Here is a 15,666-nt window from a genome sequence, read left to right as displayed (position 1 = left end):
GAGATGACAGATTAAGAACTTACAATTTAGACTTGCTTCCTGGTTTATATTTAAATAATCAAGATAAATATTTGATTTGGAAATGGGTTGTGCTGTCTGCTCTTTCTTCTCCTTTGAGTGGAACTATGTTCTCCTTTTTTGTTTCCTTGTTTATCTTATTTATCTTTCCATTGTAGTGAAGTTACAGCTTCTCCAGTGCTTCAAATATGTGCAGTGGGTCTGAGAAGTACACTGTTCCTTACAATCAAGAGGAGGAAAACCTTTAATACTTTTTTGCTTTTCTGAAGCCATTGTGATCTACTTCACATCTATACAGTTTCAAAATAATATATATATTGGCCATTTCACTACACACTTAGCTAATGAAGGAAGACGGACACTTGGAGCTCTCCCCCTTAAAGATCTCATAATAATATGATATTTTTTTTTGTCCAGCAGCCAGAAAATGACACTCTGCTTTGCTCATTAAAGAAGCCAGTGAGCTGGAAGGGTTTTTTTTCTTACCTGTTAAGCAGTTCATCTGCCCAGCCAAAACTATCATTAGGATAAGGGCGGGGAAAAAATCCGTTAGAGTGGAATGGGACATTAGGTTAATGACAGAGGTGCAAGGAAGCTAACTTCTTATGAAAATATGGTTTTGTTTCCTTTTGTATTTCCCAAATATTGCAGTGTGATGTTTCTATATAAATTATACAGGTTTTAAATGATAGCCAAGCCCTTCTTATATTAAAAGTGAGAAAGAATATAAATGTTACTCCAAATGAGGAATTCAGGTATACGTTTTTAATTTCCTGTGAAGGGCAGTGCCGCTCAGCAGAGCAGCAACCATTCATTACTTTATTACCTGATCATTGACGCCCCAGCTAAGACGAGGGTACTCTGCCAAGAATAATAATGAGTTAAAATCAGGTTAATAATGCTACATGACGCTGTCTGTAACCTGTAACCTTGGCACTGATGACCTTGTTGTTGGCAAGGTTTCCGCTGGAGACACAGCATCTCTGACAGGAAAGCTCTTTTGTTTGACTGCGCTGGTGTATTGTCCCAGCTTCATAGGACACACAGTGAAAGCAGATAGGAAATTCTATGTGGCCTTTGGGTCTTTAATCAACAGGGTATCTCCAGCAAAATAAAATGCGTTTAGATCATGGGTGGCTGTTCTTCCAGGGCAGCAGCTCGTACAAACCTCTGAGTAATTACTCCTCCTGCACTTGGCAAGCTAATGAAGGAAATTTTTAAATGTCAATGAAGTGGTGGTGGTGGTTGTAAAGCCTTTTCTTCATTTGATTGTCTGCAGTGTGCTCTCCATGTGAGTCAGGCTACACAGAGTCATCTCTAACATCCGACTGGGATTTTCAGTCAGTGTTGCAATCCAGCCATTCAAATGACGCAACTGTTAAAAGCGAATTATTTTCCCTCTGGGCGCACTTATCACCTTAAATTAATTTAAGGCGTGAACTTGTAAACTAGCAGTCCTGATGTGAATGCATCTGGTGCTGATCAACTTTTTTGTGATGCTGCTTGCATCAAAACTATTTCCCTCTGATCTAAATTTTTAATCAGAAAAATCCTTTAATCATACGTGTCGGTGTTGGTACAATTATTTGATCCCCTGCTGAATTTGTAAGTTTGCTCGCTTCCAAAGAAATGAACAGTCTCTGATTTTCATTTTAATGAGAGAGACAGAATATCAATGAAAAATCCAGATGAAAAGTTGTAAGGTATTTTATTGTAGTTGGTAACCAGGTTTGCACACTTGAGCAGGGGAAACCCATTGTTACTAATGTTGGTCCCAACTGCCTTTCTCATGATCATCCTCACCCCCACGAGGCAAGATCACGCATGAAGCTCCAGACCAAGGGACATCAGTGGTCATTCCCTTTTCTAATAATCACTCCAGCAGTTGTCACCTTCTCACTAAGCTTCATGCTAATGGTTTTGTAGGCCATTCCAACCTTGGTCAGGTCTACAGTCTTGTCCCTGGCATCCACTGTCAGCTCTTTGGTCCTGCCCTTGGTGGTGGAGAGGTTGGAATGGAAGAACCTGATTCTGTGGATAGGTGTGTTTTATGACTTATTTTCATGGGCACACAGCCAATCTGTGGAAGCCAGAATTCTATTTGGGTTAAATAAGTTACATAAACTGGGAGGAAAGTTTTAAAACTGACTGACATTAACAGATAATAGTTTAGGGTGCTTTCACACCTGCTGTGTTGAGTCCATTTAAATCAAACTCTTGTTTTTTTTTTCCAAGACCCTTTGGAGTAGGTTGTTTCGGTCTAGTTCCAAATGAATGTTTATGGTGTGAACTTGACCAGACCTCAACCCAAATTAACTGCTAGACATACGTTTGAGCTAAAAACAAAACAACAACAAATTGCAACCAATCTGAGTCAGTCTGCACAGATGAGCGCACTCCGCTGGTTGTATTGAGTTTATATAGAGGTTGATGAGCAGCTACATCATTTTACAGCTAAATCTCTGTCCTGCAGCAATTCCGTCACTACAGTATTTGTGGAGGAAATGTTGTTTCAAATCGGTTTGGGCTGGAATGTGGATATCAATAGTTCATATGAATGTATTTTTAATGTGAATTTCCGTCTATGTCGACACCTACAGATTTAAAGTTATCACTATATTATCAACAGATTGCATGCACTGTAGTTCTCAAGTTGACCTCATTCTAGCAAACTGATAGCAGACTGACTCTGATCTTACTGTCTTTCATTGCCATCTTGACCAAAGTGGGTTTTAAAAAAGCAACTGACAGCGAGTAGTCGCAGACCTGATCCCCATCTCCAAAGCAACCATTTCAAAAGCAAAAAAGTAGCAAGTTCACTGTGCACAGTAACAATGTGGTGTGCAGGCTAATCTGATATCTACTCTAACAACAAAGAAAGAAAGTTCATTGATTAGTAGGAACATGATATTGCTTCTGTTGACATTGTTTTCACATTAAAGTGGGTCCTGTTTCAAACAATACATTTGAAGCTCACTGCAAAAACATATACTGTATACCCTGTAAAATTACAAACAGCTAATGCCTGCAGTAAAGCAATGCTGTTTTGTATCTTCATCAGGCCCCTGGTATGACCCACTCTTCACTAATGTGTTACCCCTTGCGAGTTTACATGTTGACCCTCATATTAATCATTTGTTTTTGCCTAGAACAAGATAGCATGCCACTTTAATCCTCTGAACATCATTATCTCTTTCCAGCCATCCATTTTCTTAACTGCTTTTCCAATTCAGGGTCGCGGACGGGCCAGAGCCTATCCTTGCTGACATAGGGTGAGAGTACAATCTGGACAGATCGCTAGTTTATCACAGGACTGACACAGCTCACAGGGCTACTACGGATCATTAACTCCTTTTCTTTTTGTAAAGTGTGAGCCAATATAAACTATGCTAAAAGGAAATCATCAGGACACTGGAAGCTTTCTCCTTGTTTCGCTATTTCTTTGTACTCCTGCTTAATATTCGAAGCTGCTGATGCCATATTTTTGTCTGCTTTTATATGATGGATATCTACGTGCAGCCGTCATGGCCTGTGCAATGAAAAGCGTTGTCACTCAAATATTTGGCTTTGTTTCAGGGACAGATATGAGGCTGTTAGTTCTCCCAGTAGTTTTCTTGTTTGAGATTCACCGTTGTTTTGTGTCCAGTGTGATGGAGTGTGTCATTACCGCAGCCTTCCTCTGTTGAGCTCAGCAGGGTCCAACACACCTCCTTCAGGCAGGTGGTCAGGCTCAGGCCCCTGGTGGTGAGGACGAGGAAGAGAAGAGGAGCTTTGTACTCCAATGAGACCCAGGGGACACGCACACAGCCATGTATCCACCATCCACATCTTACTGTCCTCGCCATCTTAGTTTCTTTCTTTCTTTTTTTTTAAGTATATCTGCAGATACAGTACAGTAGTAGTGCCTTATCAGAAAAGGACACAAGGTTCTATCACCAGATAAGGTCATTGTTGAGGTGAAGTAATTATAGATATCTGACAGCATGGTAGCAGGCATGCGTTTCCTCCGGGAACTAGGTGACAATACTAGATTAGACTCTATATCTTCATATACATACTTGTAGGTAAAACCAGTCATACCCCCCCCCCCCCCCCCCCCCCCCCACACACACACACACACACACACACACACACACACCCACACCAACAGGGAGGTAAAAGAATTTGGGTCGTTTTATCCATTAAACATGATACATCTGCCATCTTGTGAGGATATGTTCTAGTTTCATGGTAGCAGTTTCCTTTTTCAGGGAAGATGCTCCAGTCCTTTTCATTTAGTTTTACCCTCTCCACTTCTCCCTTTTTTCTCTTTTTTTTGTACACGTTGAATAAGAACAAAAATCAAAAACACTGTAAAAAGAATCCTCTTTCTTCCCTTAAGGTTTTCTGACTCTTTGTGATTACTTGGCCTGGATTTATAAGCGAATGGGAATATCGATTCAAATCACATGTCTGCCATCACAGAGCATAATGGCAGCATCTTTCAACCACTGTGGGTGGCAGAGCTCCAGTCTGAGCTGGTAAAGTTCAGTTCATTTTCAGCACTTAAGAGGCATGAGAGAAACTTACAGATGCCCTTTTAGAAGTAGAGGCTGCAATGACAGCTGCCCATATTTGCAGCAGTACTTTCACTGAAGTAAAAAAAAAAACCTGGGAAAAAAGAAAGCAAACCAGCACATTATTTCACAGCCCGATTCACCATCCTCACACCACCAGTGATGCAGAGGATATGATATATTGGGTGTATCAAAAAGTATTTCAAAATGCTGTAATTCCACAGTTGCCCACTGTTAATGATTAAAACAGTCTATTATCAGAATCAGAATACTTTATTGATCCCCGGGGGAAATTATTTTTTGTTACAGTGCTCCATTATAAACAAACATTAACAAGACAGACAATACGCTAACTAAGAATAGTACAATACATAAAGTCAATTATTAATAAATAGCTGAAAAAGAAACATGTGTAGTTGTAGCAGTAAACTACTATTAGAAAGAGCAGATTTGTGACTTTCACATGGGTGCTGGTAGGTAGCGTAACAACACCAGTGGCTGCAGTGACTCCAGACGTGTTTACAAAAGTATGAGATGACTTTCACTATCATATGGACATGTCACATGTGAACATTGGACATTTTGTGTGTAAAAAAACGATTTTCAGCCATGTATTTTGAAATTTACTGTAATTTTCTACGTCCAATGTTTTTTTTAAATAGCCTTTTTAAAGTCAGATGATTGTTTTTGATAGAGCCTGTATTTATATTTTCTTATTGTAGCACTTGAATTTCATATTATTGACATTTAAAAGAAAGATTTTTGCATCCTGAGCACCAGGTATTACATGTAGTCAATGTATTGGTCAGTTCGGTTCTCAAACTCTATTAAATACATGAAAAAACAGCACCATAAAAAAATTACAAATTAAAGGAAAATATTTCCTGAATATTCCTGAATATTTTGGGGTCATTTAGTTGATCATTTACCTTAACTTAGACTCCTGGTGTGGTTAAAATATTAATAAAAAAATGCAGAATAATGTTTGACTGTGTGTAGATGCCAATTCAATGAAATTTCCCCCCAAAATTGCACATGTCAAACTAATCCAGACATTTAGCCTGTAGTCCACAAACATAAAAAACAAATATATGTTGATATATTTTTAAATATTAAAAAAAAGACAGTAGGGTGTACTCTGGACATAAAATGAGAAACTGAAAGAAAGGTGGACAGGTAATGGTGGACCGTTTAAAAAAATCTTTACACTTTAAAAAAAAGTACACAGAATTAAAAATAGAAATTATCTATCTATTATCTATATAGCCAGAAATATCAAACTGACAGTACACAGGCAGAGAAGCGTAGGGATACAGTATATATGTCGAAACAAACAACCAAACACCTTCACTCAGGTTGGTACCTAAATGAATGAAAGCACCATGCATGAAATAATTTTACTTCTATTATTTTTATGTCTTTATAGGAGTATCTCACATGTCCATGTGTCTGCATAAATAAATTACAGCTGCTGTGCCGTCAGATCAGTGTAATTCCTCAGCATGACCAGAATTTGTCATTGTGTGGAAGGCATATTGACAATATAGCAGCTTCATGGCCTGTGTGTATGTTTTTGGTGTGTGTGTGTGTGTGTGTGTGTGTGTGTGTGTGTGTGTGTGTGTGTGTGCATGCTTTTTTAATGCTTCCTATGTTGGTTGACAGCAGTTCTGCTACAACAAACCAGATGAGATTCAAACATCTGTTTTTTCTGACATAACCTCTAGAAGAGGAGAAGTGGGTGAGCGTGACAGTGGGCAGTTGAGTGGCAGATTACTTCAAATTACAGGAAAATTATTTACAAGTATATGTGTATGTATTGTTTCCCAAATTGGAAAATTTTGAAATTTTGAAAAGAAATTTCCGACAGAGGTTTTTCAAAGTAATGCCTCCAAAGGGACAGACATGCAAATGTTGTCACTTTCTCACTTTATGTGTATGTATAGTAGAGACAATGATATGCTGTGTGAGACAGTCAATACAGCTTAGCACCTAGAATCACTGCTGTCACAGAGGTGCTACTGAGAGATAAAGTCACATAATCATTCCCTTGTGATGCCAGGCACTCTGTTCTGAAGCATCCTAAGCACTGTATATAAAGGAGGAACACAACAGTTTTTTCTGCCTATAGCTAAAGGAAATGGTTTATGTGAACTGTAATGCAAATTTCAGGGGGTTCAGCTACAGTTATTGTAATTTTACACACAGCTACAAGCATATCTATGGAACATACAGTACACTGGCATGAAGAAAAGTGCTGATCGCAGAACTCTTCTTGCACAGAACAGTAGAAATCCACATGTAAATGAGCTGGAATTCATATCCAATCAGAGTAAATGGTCTGTAACTAAGAATCATCCCAATTATTATGAGCACATTACAGTTAGTAGGGCATAATTTGTATTCAGAAAGGAAGGGTTGTCTCGTGTTAATTCTTGTACATTTTGCTCACAATATATCCCCTTTTCCCTGTCCACGTAGACCGTCATATGGATTGGGTAATACACCTGTAGCATGATAGCAGGATGAAAGTGTAGGCTTGGCTCACGCAGAACATTGCACATTATAGACAATTTGTTCTGAGCAGCAACATACAGAAAGTGTCTCAAGGACTTCTTAGATTGGGTGTAGACTGTAATGTTGGTCATCATTTGTGTATATTGTATATACTGAATGTATTTGGTTGTGATTCCAAAACAGTCATTCGTTGGAATGTGAAAGGGTGTCACAGCTTGCCCACTGAAACGGTTTTATGAACAAAGACTCAACAAAGTCTTACAGTGCCTAAATTTATAAAGATTCTCCTGGTGTGACTGGTGCTACAAACACCATCTACAACCATCAGGAATGCAGCTTGATCAAAATATTCTGGCTGATCAATGGATTCTGGCTCTATTCTTTGAAAAAAAATTCGGGTAAAAAGTACAACATGAAATGGTTGAGATTCCAACAAAAGTGAAAATCTATTCGCAGCAGCAGTAGACTCATTTATGGGTACAATTGGAAGTGCAAAACAAACATGTAGATATATGATCACCTAGAAAACACATTTTCAGTCTGAACACGTTTGTTATGAAAGCTGTTTTCTCTTGGTTGTTTTAAAAAGAAAAATCCGATTTTGTGAGCTCACTGGACTTATACAGTGTAACATATCTAGGTTACGCATACACACATTTTCTTTTTTCTTTTTTAGTTGCCTGCAACAGTCACCAGTAATCTGCCACCCGCCTTCAGTGACTTGGCATTTCCCAGCTTGTGCTTTTGGCAGGGGATAAACTGAGAGCTTTGAGAATTATGTCCCATGGTGAGTCAAGTGATTCAAAAGGGACATTAACTCCCAATTTCGGACTTCATCTCTCTGCCAGAAGAAAGACACAAACATGACAGAAAATGTCTCAGGCTCAAATAGTGGAAAATTGAAAGTGGTCTGGAGTTTAGTGTGGTCGGCAGATATTTCGGCGAAGCAAAAGTGATGGCTGTGATTGAGACTGTTCTTTTGAAGTAAAGCTACGAAGGCTGTCAGACCTAAATAGATTGTCTAAATTTTGAAGAAAGAAACTATCTTATTTGGATTTTTCTTTTTCTTTTTTTTGCTTTATTGAGATTGTGAAGGCAGACAGACGTGGCTTTTTCTTAGCCTTTGTGGCTTAATATTTCTTTATATTTACTTTTTTCAGTATTGAATACGAACTTTGGATGCAGTAAACCACTATTGCTGAAATCCTGACTGCCTACATGTACTTTATTCATTTCAGTCAGTAAATCGTTGAAAATGAGGCAGTCTGGCAGCTTATTGAAATTGACTGTCAACAAAATATGTGCTTTGCGGTACGACGTAGATATATACAGCCTGCCATACGGTGCTTCCACACTTCCAGCAGGCCATAAGGTGGTACTTTCCACATTTCAGAATTTTCTCTTCACCTCAGCCACTCCATTACCATGAATGATACCGAGTGACTCCACAGCTGTCTGACTCTTTCTTCTATGTCTATATGTGACTCTTTCTTATTTTAACTCTTGGTGATGTATAGACAGACAACGATAAAGGTTAACTGGAGCTATGTTACATTTTTACTGGTTATGGATTAAGTGGTGCGATGGCTCCAATGGAGACTTGTTACAACTCATAGCAGCAACTACAATTAGAAGGGGGTCCTGTTATGGCTGTGGCTTAGGAGGTATAGCAGCTCATCTGCTAATCTTACTGACTGCTCCAGTGTGCAAGTATCCTTGGGCAAGCTATTGAACCCCAAATTGCTTTCTGGTGCACCCAGTGGAGTGTGAATGCTAGATAGAAATGACTTAGATGTAGAGAAAAGGTAAATGGGGAAATGAGGCACTTTGTATAAACTGTATAAAGTGCTCAAGTAAAGTAGAAAAGCACTATGTAAGACCTTTTCCATTTATTGCTAAACTTTGTCTGATTTTCTGGGGGGGGGTTCTCTTCACACTTGGCTGTGCATAATGCCACTGAGAGTGGATATTATTCACATGGTCATGTCAGGGAAACAGCTCTGACTTTGAGTGGAGAAGCCTCGCCCACCTTCTGCTCAAATGTTTTATTTGCAGGAGGGAAGGCACTCTGAGGAAAGTTGATGAGAAGGGTAGGGAGCTAAAATGTTTCAGCCAAAGGATGAGGGACTGGATAAAGTCACACAGTTCATGAAATAACTAAGGATCGCTTTGAATCGAATCATAAAAAGCTACTCTACTAGAGTTTAGTAGCTGTGTTAAGTTCAACTACTTTCTCAGAATACATCTGTGTAGAGAATGGATGATTGGTGCTGTACAAATGAAGGCCTCGGGTTATAATTAACCTCTTTCCATCATGCCATATACAACTAAAACTACATTACATGTAGCATGCATAGCAAGTAGTTTTGTACATGACAGAATAGCCTGAAGTTGGCTACACTGCTGAAGATGAGTTGCCTGCAGCTCTTCATATGCTTACCCTTGCCCTTTTGTATCACATATTTCCTGCAATACTTGTAGCTAATCATTAAAAAAAACATGTCCTAGTGACTGTTTAAGGATTCTTTTTATTTTCCTATACATTTTTGCCAGTCTCAGTGGTAATCTCATGTGACTGTTTCACAGTAAAAGTGTTCTGAATGTACCCCACTGAAAACTTCTACTGTAAAATGTAAACTGTAGGAAGCTGCAGGAATTTTTTCAGTATGCACTTGCAGAATGTAGTTCTGATAATGCTACCGATGCCGAGTTTTTTTAGAGTATTTTTTTAGCCTTGAGCAAATGGCTCAGCGCAGATTCAGACCCAGGCCATCGCAATAGCTTTAAAGCATATGAGTTGTCTGCTGAATCTGGTGAACTAAACTGGTGCCCAAAGGGCTACAGTTACCAAAGACGGAAGAAACATACTAAAAAATTCACACTTTTGGATACTAAATTCCTGCAATTATTCACTGATAAAGTGTTTTGTGCGCTTGACTACAAAACTTTACCCGTTTTCATGAAATCCTGGCGAGAGACATGCACCATTGATCACACTTTACCCTATGCTAACTAGTGTATGTCCTGTGACAATCAGCAGCCAAACTGCTAATACACCCAGAAGCACATCACTGTTCTAATTGGCATTGCTGTTCTCCAGTGTGTGAAACTCCTAGTGTTGATCGCTGCTGAGCTGTTGATAGGAAAAGGTGAGGGAAGCCAAAAACAGCAAGGTTGGAGGTTTGGAAACGGCTGGGTTGAGGAAAAAAAAAGGTATGATCACATAACCTCTACATTCTGTATTGCGGCAACATCTTGCCCTGCAGGTGGGAAATCAAACACTTATGGTATAAATAGCCTTGAGATACTGCACCACTTTTACCCCAGCATGGAAAAAACAAAATATGTGTTCATGTCACAACATATATTTAACAAAATCAATGAATGTTAATCTACCCACTATGTTAGGTTTTTATTTTATTTTAAGTTTTATTTTATTTTTTTCACAAGAAGCTGTCGTAGCCACGATTTGCTAACATTGTGCTAAATATCTCACCTTCCTTTTGTCAAGGGAATGTAGATGAGCTGACACTGGCTTATTATAAGGAGCTAACACTAATAAAGCTGCATGAATTAAGAGTACTAATGATCTTTTGACACAAACACATTGGGGCGATCGTGGCTCAAGAGTTGGGAGTTCGCCTTGTAATCAGAAGGTTGCTAGTTCGATCCCCGGCTTGGACAGTCTCAGTCGTTGTGTCCTTGGTCAAGACACTTCACCCGTTGCCTACTGGTGGTGGTCAGAGGGCCCGGTGGCGCCAGTGTCCGGCAGCCTCGCCTCTGTCAGTGCGCCCCAGGGTGGCTGTGGCTACAATGTAGCTTGCCATCACCAGTGTGTGAATGTGTGTGAATGGGTGGATGACTGGATATGTAAAGCGCTTTGGGGTCCTTAGGGACTAGTAAAGCGCTATAAAAATACCAACAATACCAAAAAGTTATATTTGGGGTATATGACTTATCTGCTTTTCATTTTCATTTTGATGAGTCCTCAGCATACCACCTCCTCCATTACAGAAGTGTTGTTGTGTAGTATATGGTCCTAAAAGAAAGCAAAATTGTTACTACTTTCAGTAAACTCTGTGGGCTAACATCCAGGAAAGTTCAAAGGTGCGTCAGTTTGGATACTTAGTAAGTAGTGCTGGTGTACTGCCACTGCTTTCGGTAGGGTAGTGAACAATTATAACTAGGCAGGCCTTTGTCCACATCTAATTTTAAAGTCTTAGTTTTTCCTGTTAGGCAGCTAGCTAGCGTTAGCGTCGCCATCAATGCTGATGTTTGTTGTTTTAAAATTTGACTGATACTTCATTGCCCGCTAAAAAAATTAACTGGAACCATTGCTACATGTAGCCACCCACACTTGTCTATGTGAACTGAAGTATGAAGTCATAACTGCAAGTCTAAGTATAGAAGTATGAGATTTGAGACAGAACACAATAAAGAAGAAATCAGCTTTCTACTCATATTGGCTCCTGTTGTGAGAAAGAGGAAGGAGAAGCTGTCAAATTATTCTCTGACATCCTCAAAGAGGCCCATTGCAGCCCACTGGCATCTGTAAGCCCACCTTACTGGAAGGAATAAATGGTGCCGAATGACACTGAGGATGTTTGCTTTGATAATGCCAAAGCCTGTTTGTGTCTGTGTCAGGAGTCGGGCGGTTAATCCAGCCTACATTCCAGGTCCTGATATCAATGCCGTGTTTGAGAACCGTTGGGCTAGACTGGCTGTCATGCTTGAGGAGAGCAGCCGTTGCTTTACGCTGTCTGCTTTCTATGAAAGGAAGGGGGTGTATGGGAAGGAGCAGGGACACATATTCTGTCTTATTTACTTTTCTATTCAGTTGCGTTGAATCAGTACCTCGTTCCAGGCCAGCACAAAAAGAGAAACCTTTCTGTATCTGTGTTGTTATCAAATCATAATTGTTTTTTTCTTCTTTTTTTCCCTGTTTCTTTTGCAGAATTTATGAGCGGGTGATAGACCCTCCCCAGATGGAACTCACCCCAGGCAGTGGAGTGTGGCTTGGCCAGCATAGCCACAGACATGGTCTGTTTAAGGTAAGACTCCACAGATAATATGCACACTTTATGCACCTTAGCGTGTTTCACATTCAACATTGCCAGGTGTAATTGGGCAGATTTACAGTAGGTTGTGTGGGGGAAGAACACCAGCTGTAAGATGCAAGAGTAAAGTATGGAGGGCTCACAGAGGAGCTGCAAAAAGCGCAGCTTGAGCTTTTTCTCCCTTGTTTCCAAGCCCATCACAATGATGTCGATTTTTAATCTGTGCTTGTTTTCTCCAGCTTCTGCATGCATTCGCAGCAGGGAGCAAACATGGCAGGGAATCACGAGGACATGCACATTCCCTTGATATTCCTACCTCTACTGCCCACCCGTCATGCAATCAATGGGCCTTTTTTGTCTTTGTAACACTGATTAGCCAATAGGCCCTTTTGTGGTGTGATTTATGTCTCCTCTTCATGCTTTGACACTATCGCTGCTGCACATGAGCACCATTCCTTCTCCGTTTACCTCCTCCTTCATCCCTTCTTGCATCAACACTTCAAGGAACTCCTTCTTTTAGTCAAAGACTCTGGTCGTGAAAGACAGAGCCCCATCAGGCAGTTCCCTACCTGCAGTCAGCTCGGTGCCTTCCATGTGCAGGGAGCACTAAAAAATGTTTGTCAGCAGCCAAGACAGACAGTGTGGAAGAGCGAAAGCTTGTGTGAAGAGACTGAGGCAATGAGGAAGTTCTCCCTTCAGATTGACGCAAAGTTAAGATGAGAGATCGTGTCTGACAAGTGCAGTAGCTCATTGTATCAGTGACCTGCTGCTTTGTGCATGATAAAGGTTATTTAGAGCTGCGCGTTTCCCCTCCTGTTCACATCATTAGTTGTTACAGGAAAAGTGACGTCCAGATGTCTGAGACCTCCAGATTCACCTTTTCTTGAAAATGTAGTGCTGTTATTTTTTACATTGCAGTTGATAATATTAGATGAACAATTCAAAACCCTGTTTTCTTTTTTGATTGCATGGAATTCATTCATACTGGTACAACTTTTTTTTTTTATTCATGTTGTTCCAAAGAGCTTCTTATGAAGTCAAGAATCCTTAGCTTCCTGTGCTGCTCTCTTTGAACACTTCAGTGTAGCCACAATTTCACGCTTAGAAAACCCCTCTCGACTAATGACACTTCCCCTGAATTCTTTTGCTATCTTTCCCACTATCACAGTGCTACTTAGTATGCAGCGTTTTAGCTGGAAACTTGAGGTGCAGCCATATTTTTAGCAGATGAACAATAGCTACAAGTTTATGTAGTTTTGTACAAGCCGGGTAGGTCAAATCCATGTCAACGGAAGGCAATTCCTGTGAGGGATCCAGCTCAAAAGTGTCCTTTAGTCTGAGAGAATTAACACGGTCATTGCTGCAAATGCGTTTTGCGGTTTTGAAATAATGCAGAGATGCGTTCTTTATTTTACTTCCAGGCTTACATAGAAATGTAGGAGAATTTGGATCCGGTCTGTTAGACGCACTTGTATATTTGTCCCTGCCTGCATGCGTACAGGTCACATGTTGCTCATAAAGCAACCTCTGAAATCGTAACAATGGTTTGTGTTCCAATTAGCATCCAAGGTCCTGCTAAAAGAGGCGAGTTACCTACTTACATTTAAACCCACATTGTCTACTTGTCCTTTTCTTTTTAATTATTGTTCCTTTGATTGTGTTGTTGGAAAAGAAAATGTGGTTAAATATACCAGTTGTAAGCTGTTGTTTTTGTATTCCCCAGTCTTTAATATTTATATACCTGTATGTAAAGCACAGGGACACAGCATGCCTCCAACGATACACCATTAGTACCTCTAAGTCATTAGTTTAATCTGTGCACAAAGAGAATGTAGAAAGTTTAAAAATGTGGCATTGTCCAACTTCTTTGCTATTTTCCTCACACACTCCCTATTGCTCCTTCCTTTAACCTGCTAAAGACGATGGGATAAACTTAGGTCTCCTCATGTCTAAAGCTGAGAAGGGCTTGTTGGGAAACGGGAGCGGAAAAAAAATAAATAAAGAGGCAAGAGGTGAAGGGAAGAGAAAAATAGCCAAGAGCTAGAGAAGTAACACTGCAGATAGAAATAGGGGGTGAAATAAAGCAGCAAGCTGTAATATATCGCATTCAGTGTGCGGGAATGGGATAATGATAAGAAGGGCTAACTAGGCCTTTAAATAAAGCATATTGAGCCCTTGCAGTAGCTTGGGATGCTCTTCATCCTCTCAACACTCCTCCTCCAGGGAACCTCTCCATCTGAGGGAGCAACTGTAATAAATTATCTTTATCTAGAATCCATTGTGCCAAGGATGCTGACTCCTCAGGGATGCCGCAAGCTCGTTTGGAACCGCTGCTTTTGTGAAACGCTCTATGTTTCATGCACTACAGGACAATAATGAATCTAGTATGGACAATGATGGAAAGCCTGAATGCATTACATAAGGCAGTGTGAAGTTTCAGGAGTCGACGTCTCCTTTACCTTACCTGCGTCTCACTTTGTCCTCTGTTGCCCGGTTGTTTAAATTACTTTCTTTATCTTTTCTTCACGCACCTCATCTTTTTCAGTGCATCACTCAAACATTACCATTTTATCCTTTGATATGTTCGCTCTCTTCAACCCAGTATCAGTGGTAATACAGTAATAATACAATACAGGCTGAGGTTAATTCAGCCTACTTTATAAAGTAAAATGGAAAAGAAACTCTTGGGATGAATGGGAAATTTGCATATTTTGGAAAATATTTGAATTTTTTGAAGAGCTGAACTTTAAAAAATCCTCTATGTTTTCCTTGTAGTTGCTCTGCATTCCCTTGTTCATAGTTTAAGAGTAGGGTTTAGGGCCTACAGATTTTTATATCAGTGTATGAATCATTTGTATTTTTTCGAAAAGTACTAGTTGCTGGACAGATAAATAAGACTCTGCCATTATTCATTTCTTTACCATAAGCGCATAAAATAAATTCTCAACTCTTAAAACACGATTCTATGTGCTTAAATTTAGGTTAACATCCTTGTTATGTCACAGAGTGTGTATATCAGGAGGGCTCCCATTAGGTTCTAGTGCAAAATAATTTTCCATGCAATTGGACGACTTTTACAGCTAAGTAAACTTTTCAAACATCATTGTTTGAAACTGAAGCTGAAGAAATTGTGTGTGCTCACAGCATAAGAGGTTCATGTGTGTGTCTGTGGGTTGTCGGGGTTTTTTGCTCAAAAACAGAACAATCCACTGTTTACTTACCTATGTGTGGCATTACAGCAGGGTGTAATGAGCTGTCTCTCAAGTCTGCATATGGGGGTCAAAGTTTTTACTGTTCCTTTATGCCCTTTTGATAGGTCGATACAAACACAGTTAATAACATTTGATGACCTTCAGACCTCGCTAGAACACGGAAATGTCATGTTGTGCATGATCAAATGGAGGAAAAAGTACTGCTGAATAAAATCTTTTCCAGGATAATAAATGTCTGTCAGTGCTGCCTGCAGGCAAAGCTTTGGCCAACCTGGCCTTTAGGGCGTCACTGAGTGAAATAAGTATTTG

The 15,666-nt window shown here is 39.8% G+C and overlaps 1 protein-coding gene across 1 annotated transcript in view; it reads left to right on the top strand.

Moving 5' to 3' along the window:
* LOC102787874 (protein kinase C-binding protein NELL1-like) overlaps window positions 1–15,666 on the top strand; it is a 299,433-nt gene that overhangs the window by 79,953 nt on the left and 203,814 nt on the right. The window contains exon 5 of the mRNA XM_087840916.1: window positions 12,043–12,139. Coding sequence (XP_087697042.1) covers window positions 12,043–12,139 — 97 coding nt within the window. The remainder of the gene's footprint in view (window positions 1–12,042; window positions 12,140–15,666) is intronic.

This window comes from Neolamprologus brichardi, chromosome 1, assembly GCF_056152115.1.
Source record: "Neolamprologus brichardi isolate AB-2024 chromosome 1, ASM5615211v1, whole genome shotgun sequence".
NCBI classification, from domain to species: Eukaryota; Metazoa; Chordata; class Actinopteri; order Cichliformes; family Cichlidae; genus Neolamprologus; species Neolamprologus brichardi.
Note: the sequence above shows the minus strand (reverse complement) of the source record. Positions and strands in the feature narration are given on the sequence as shown.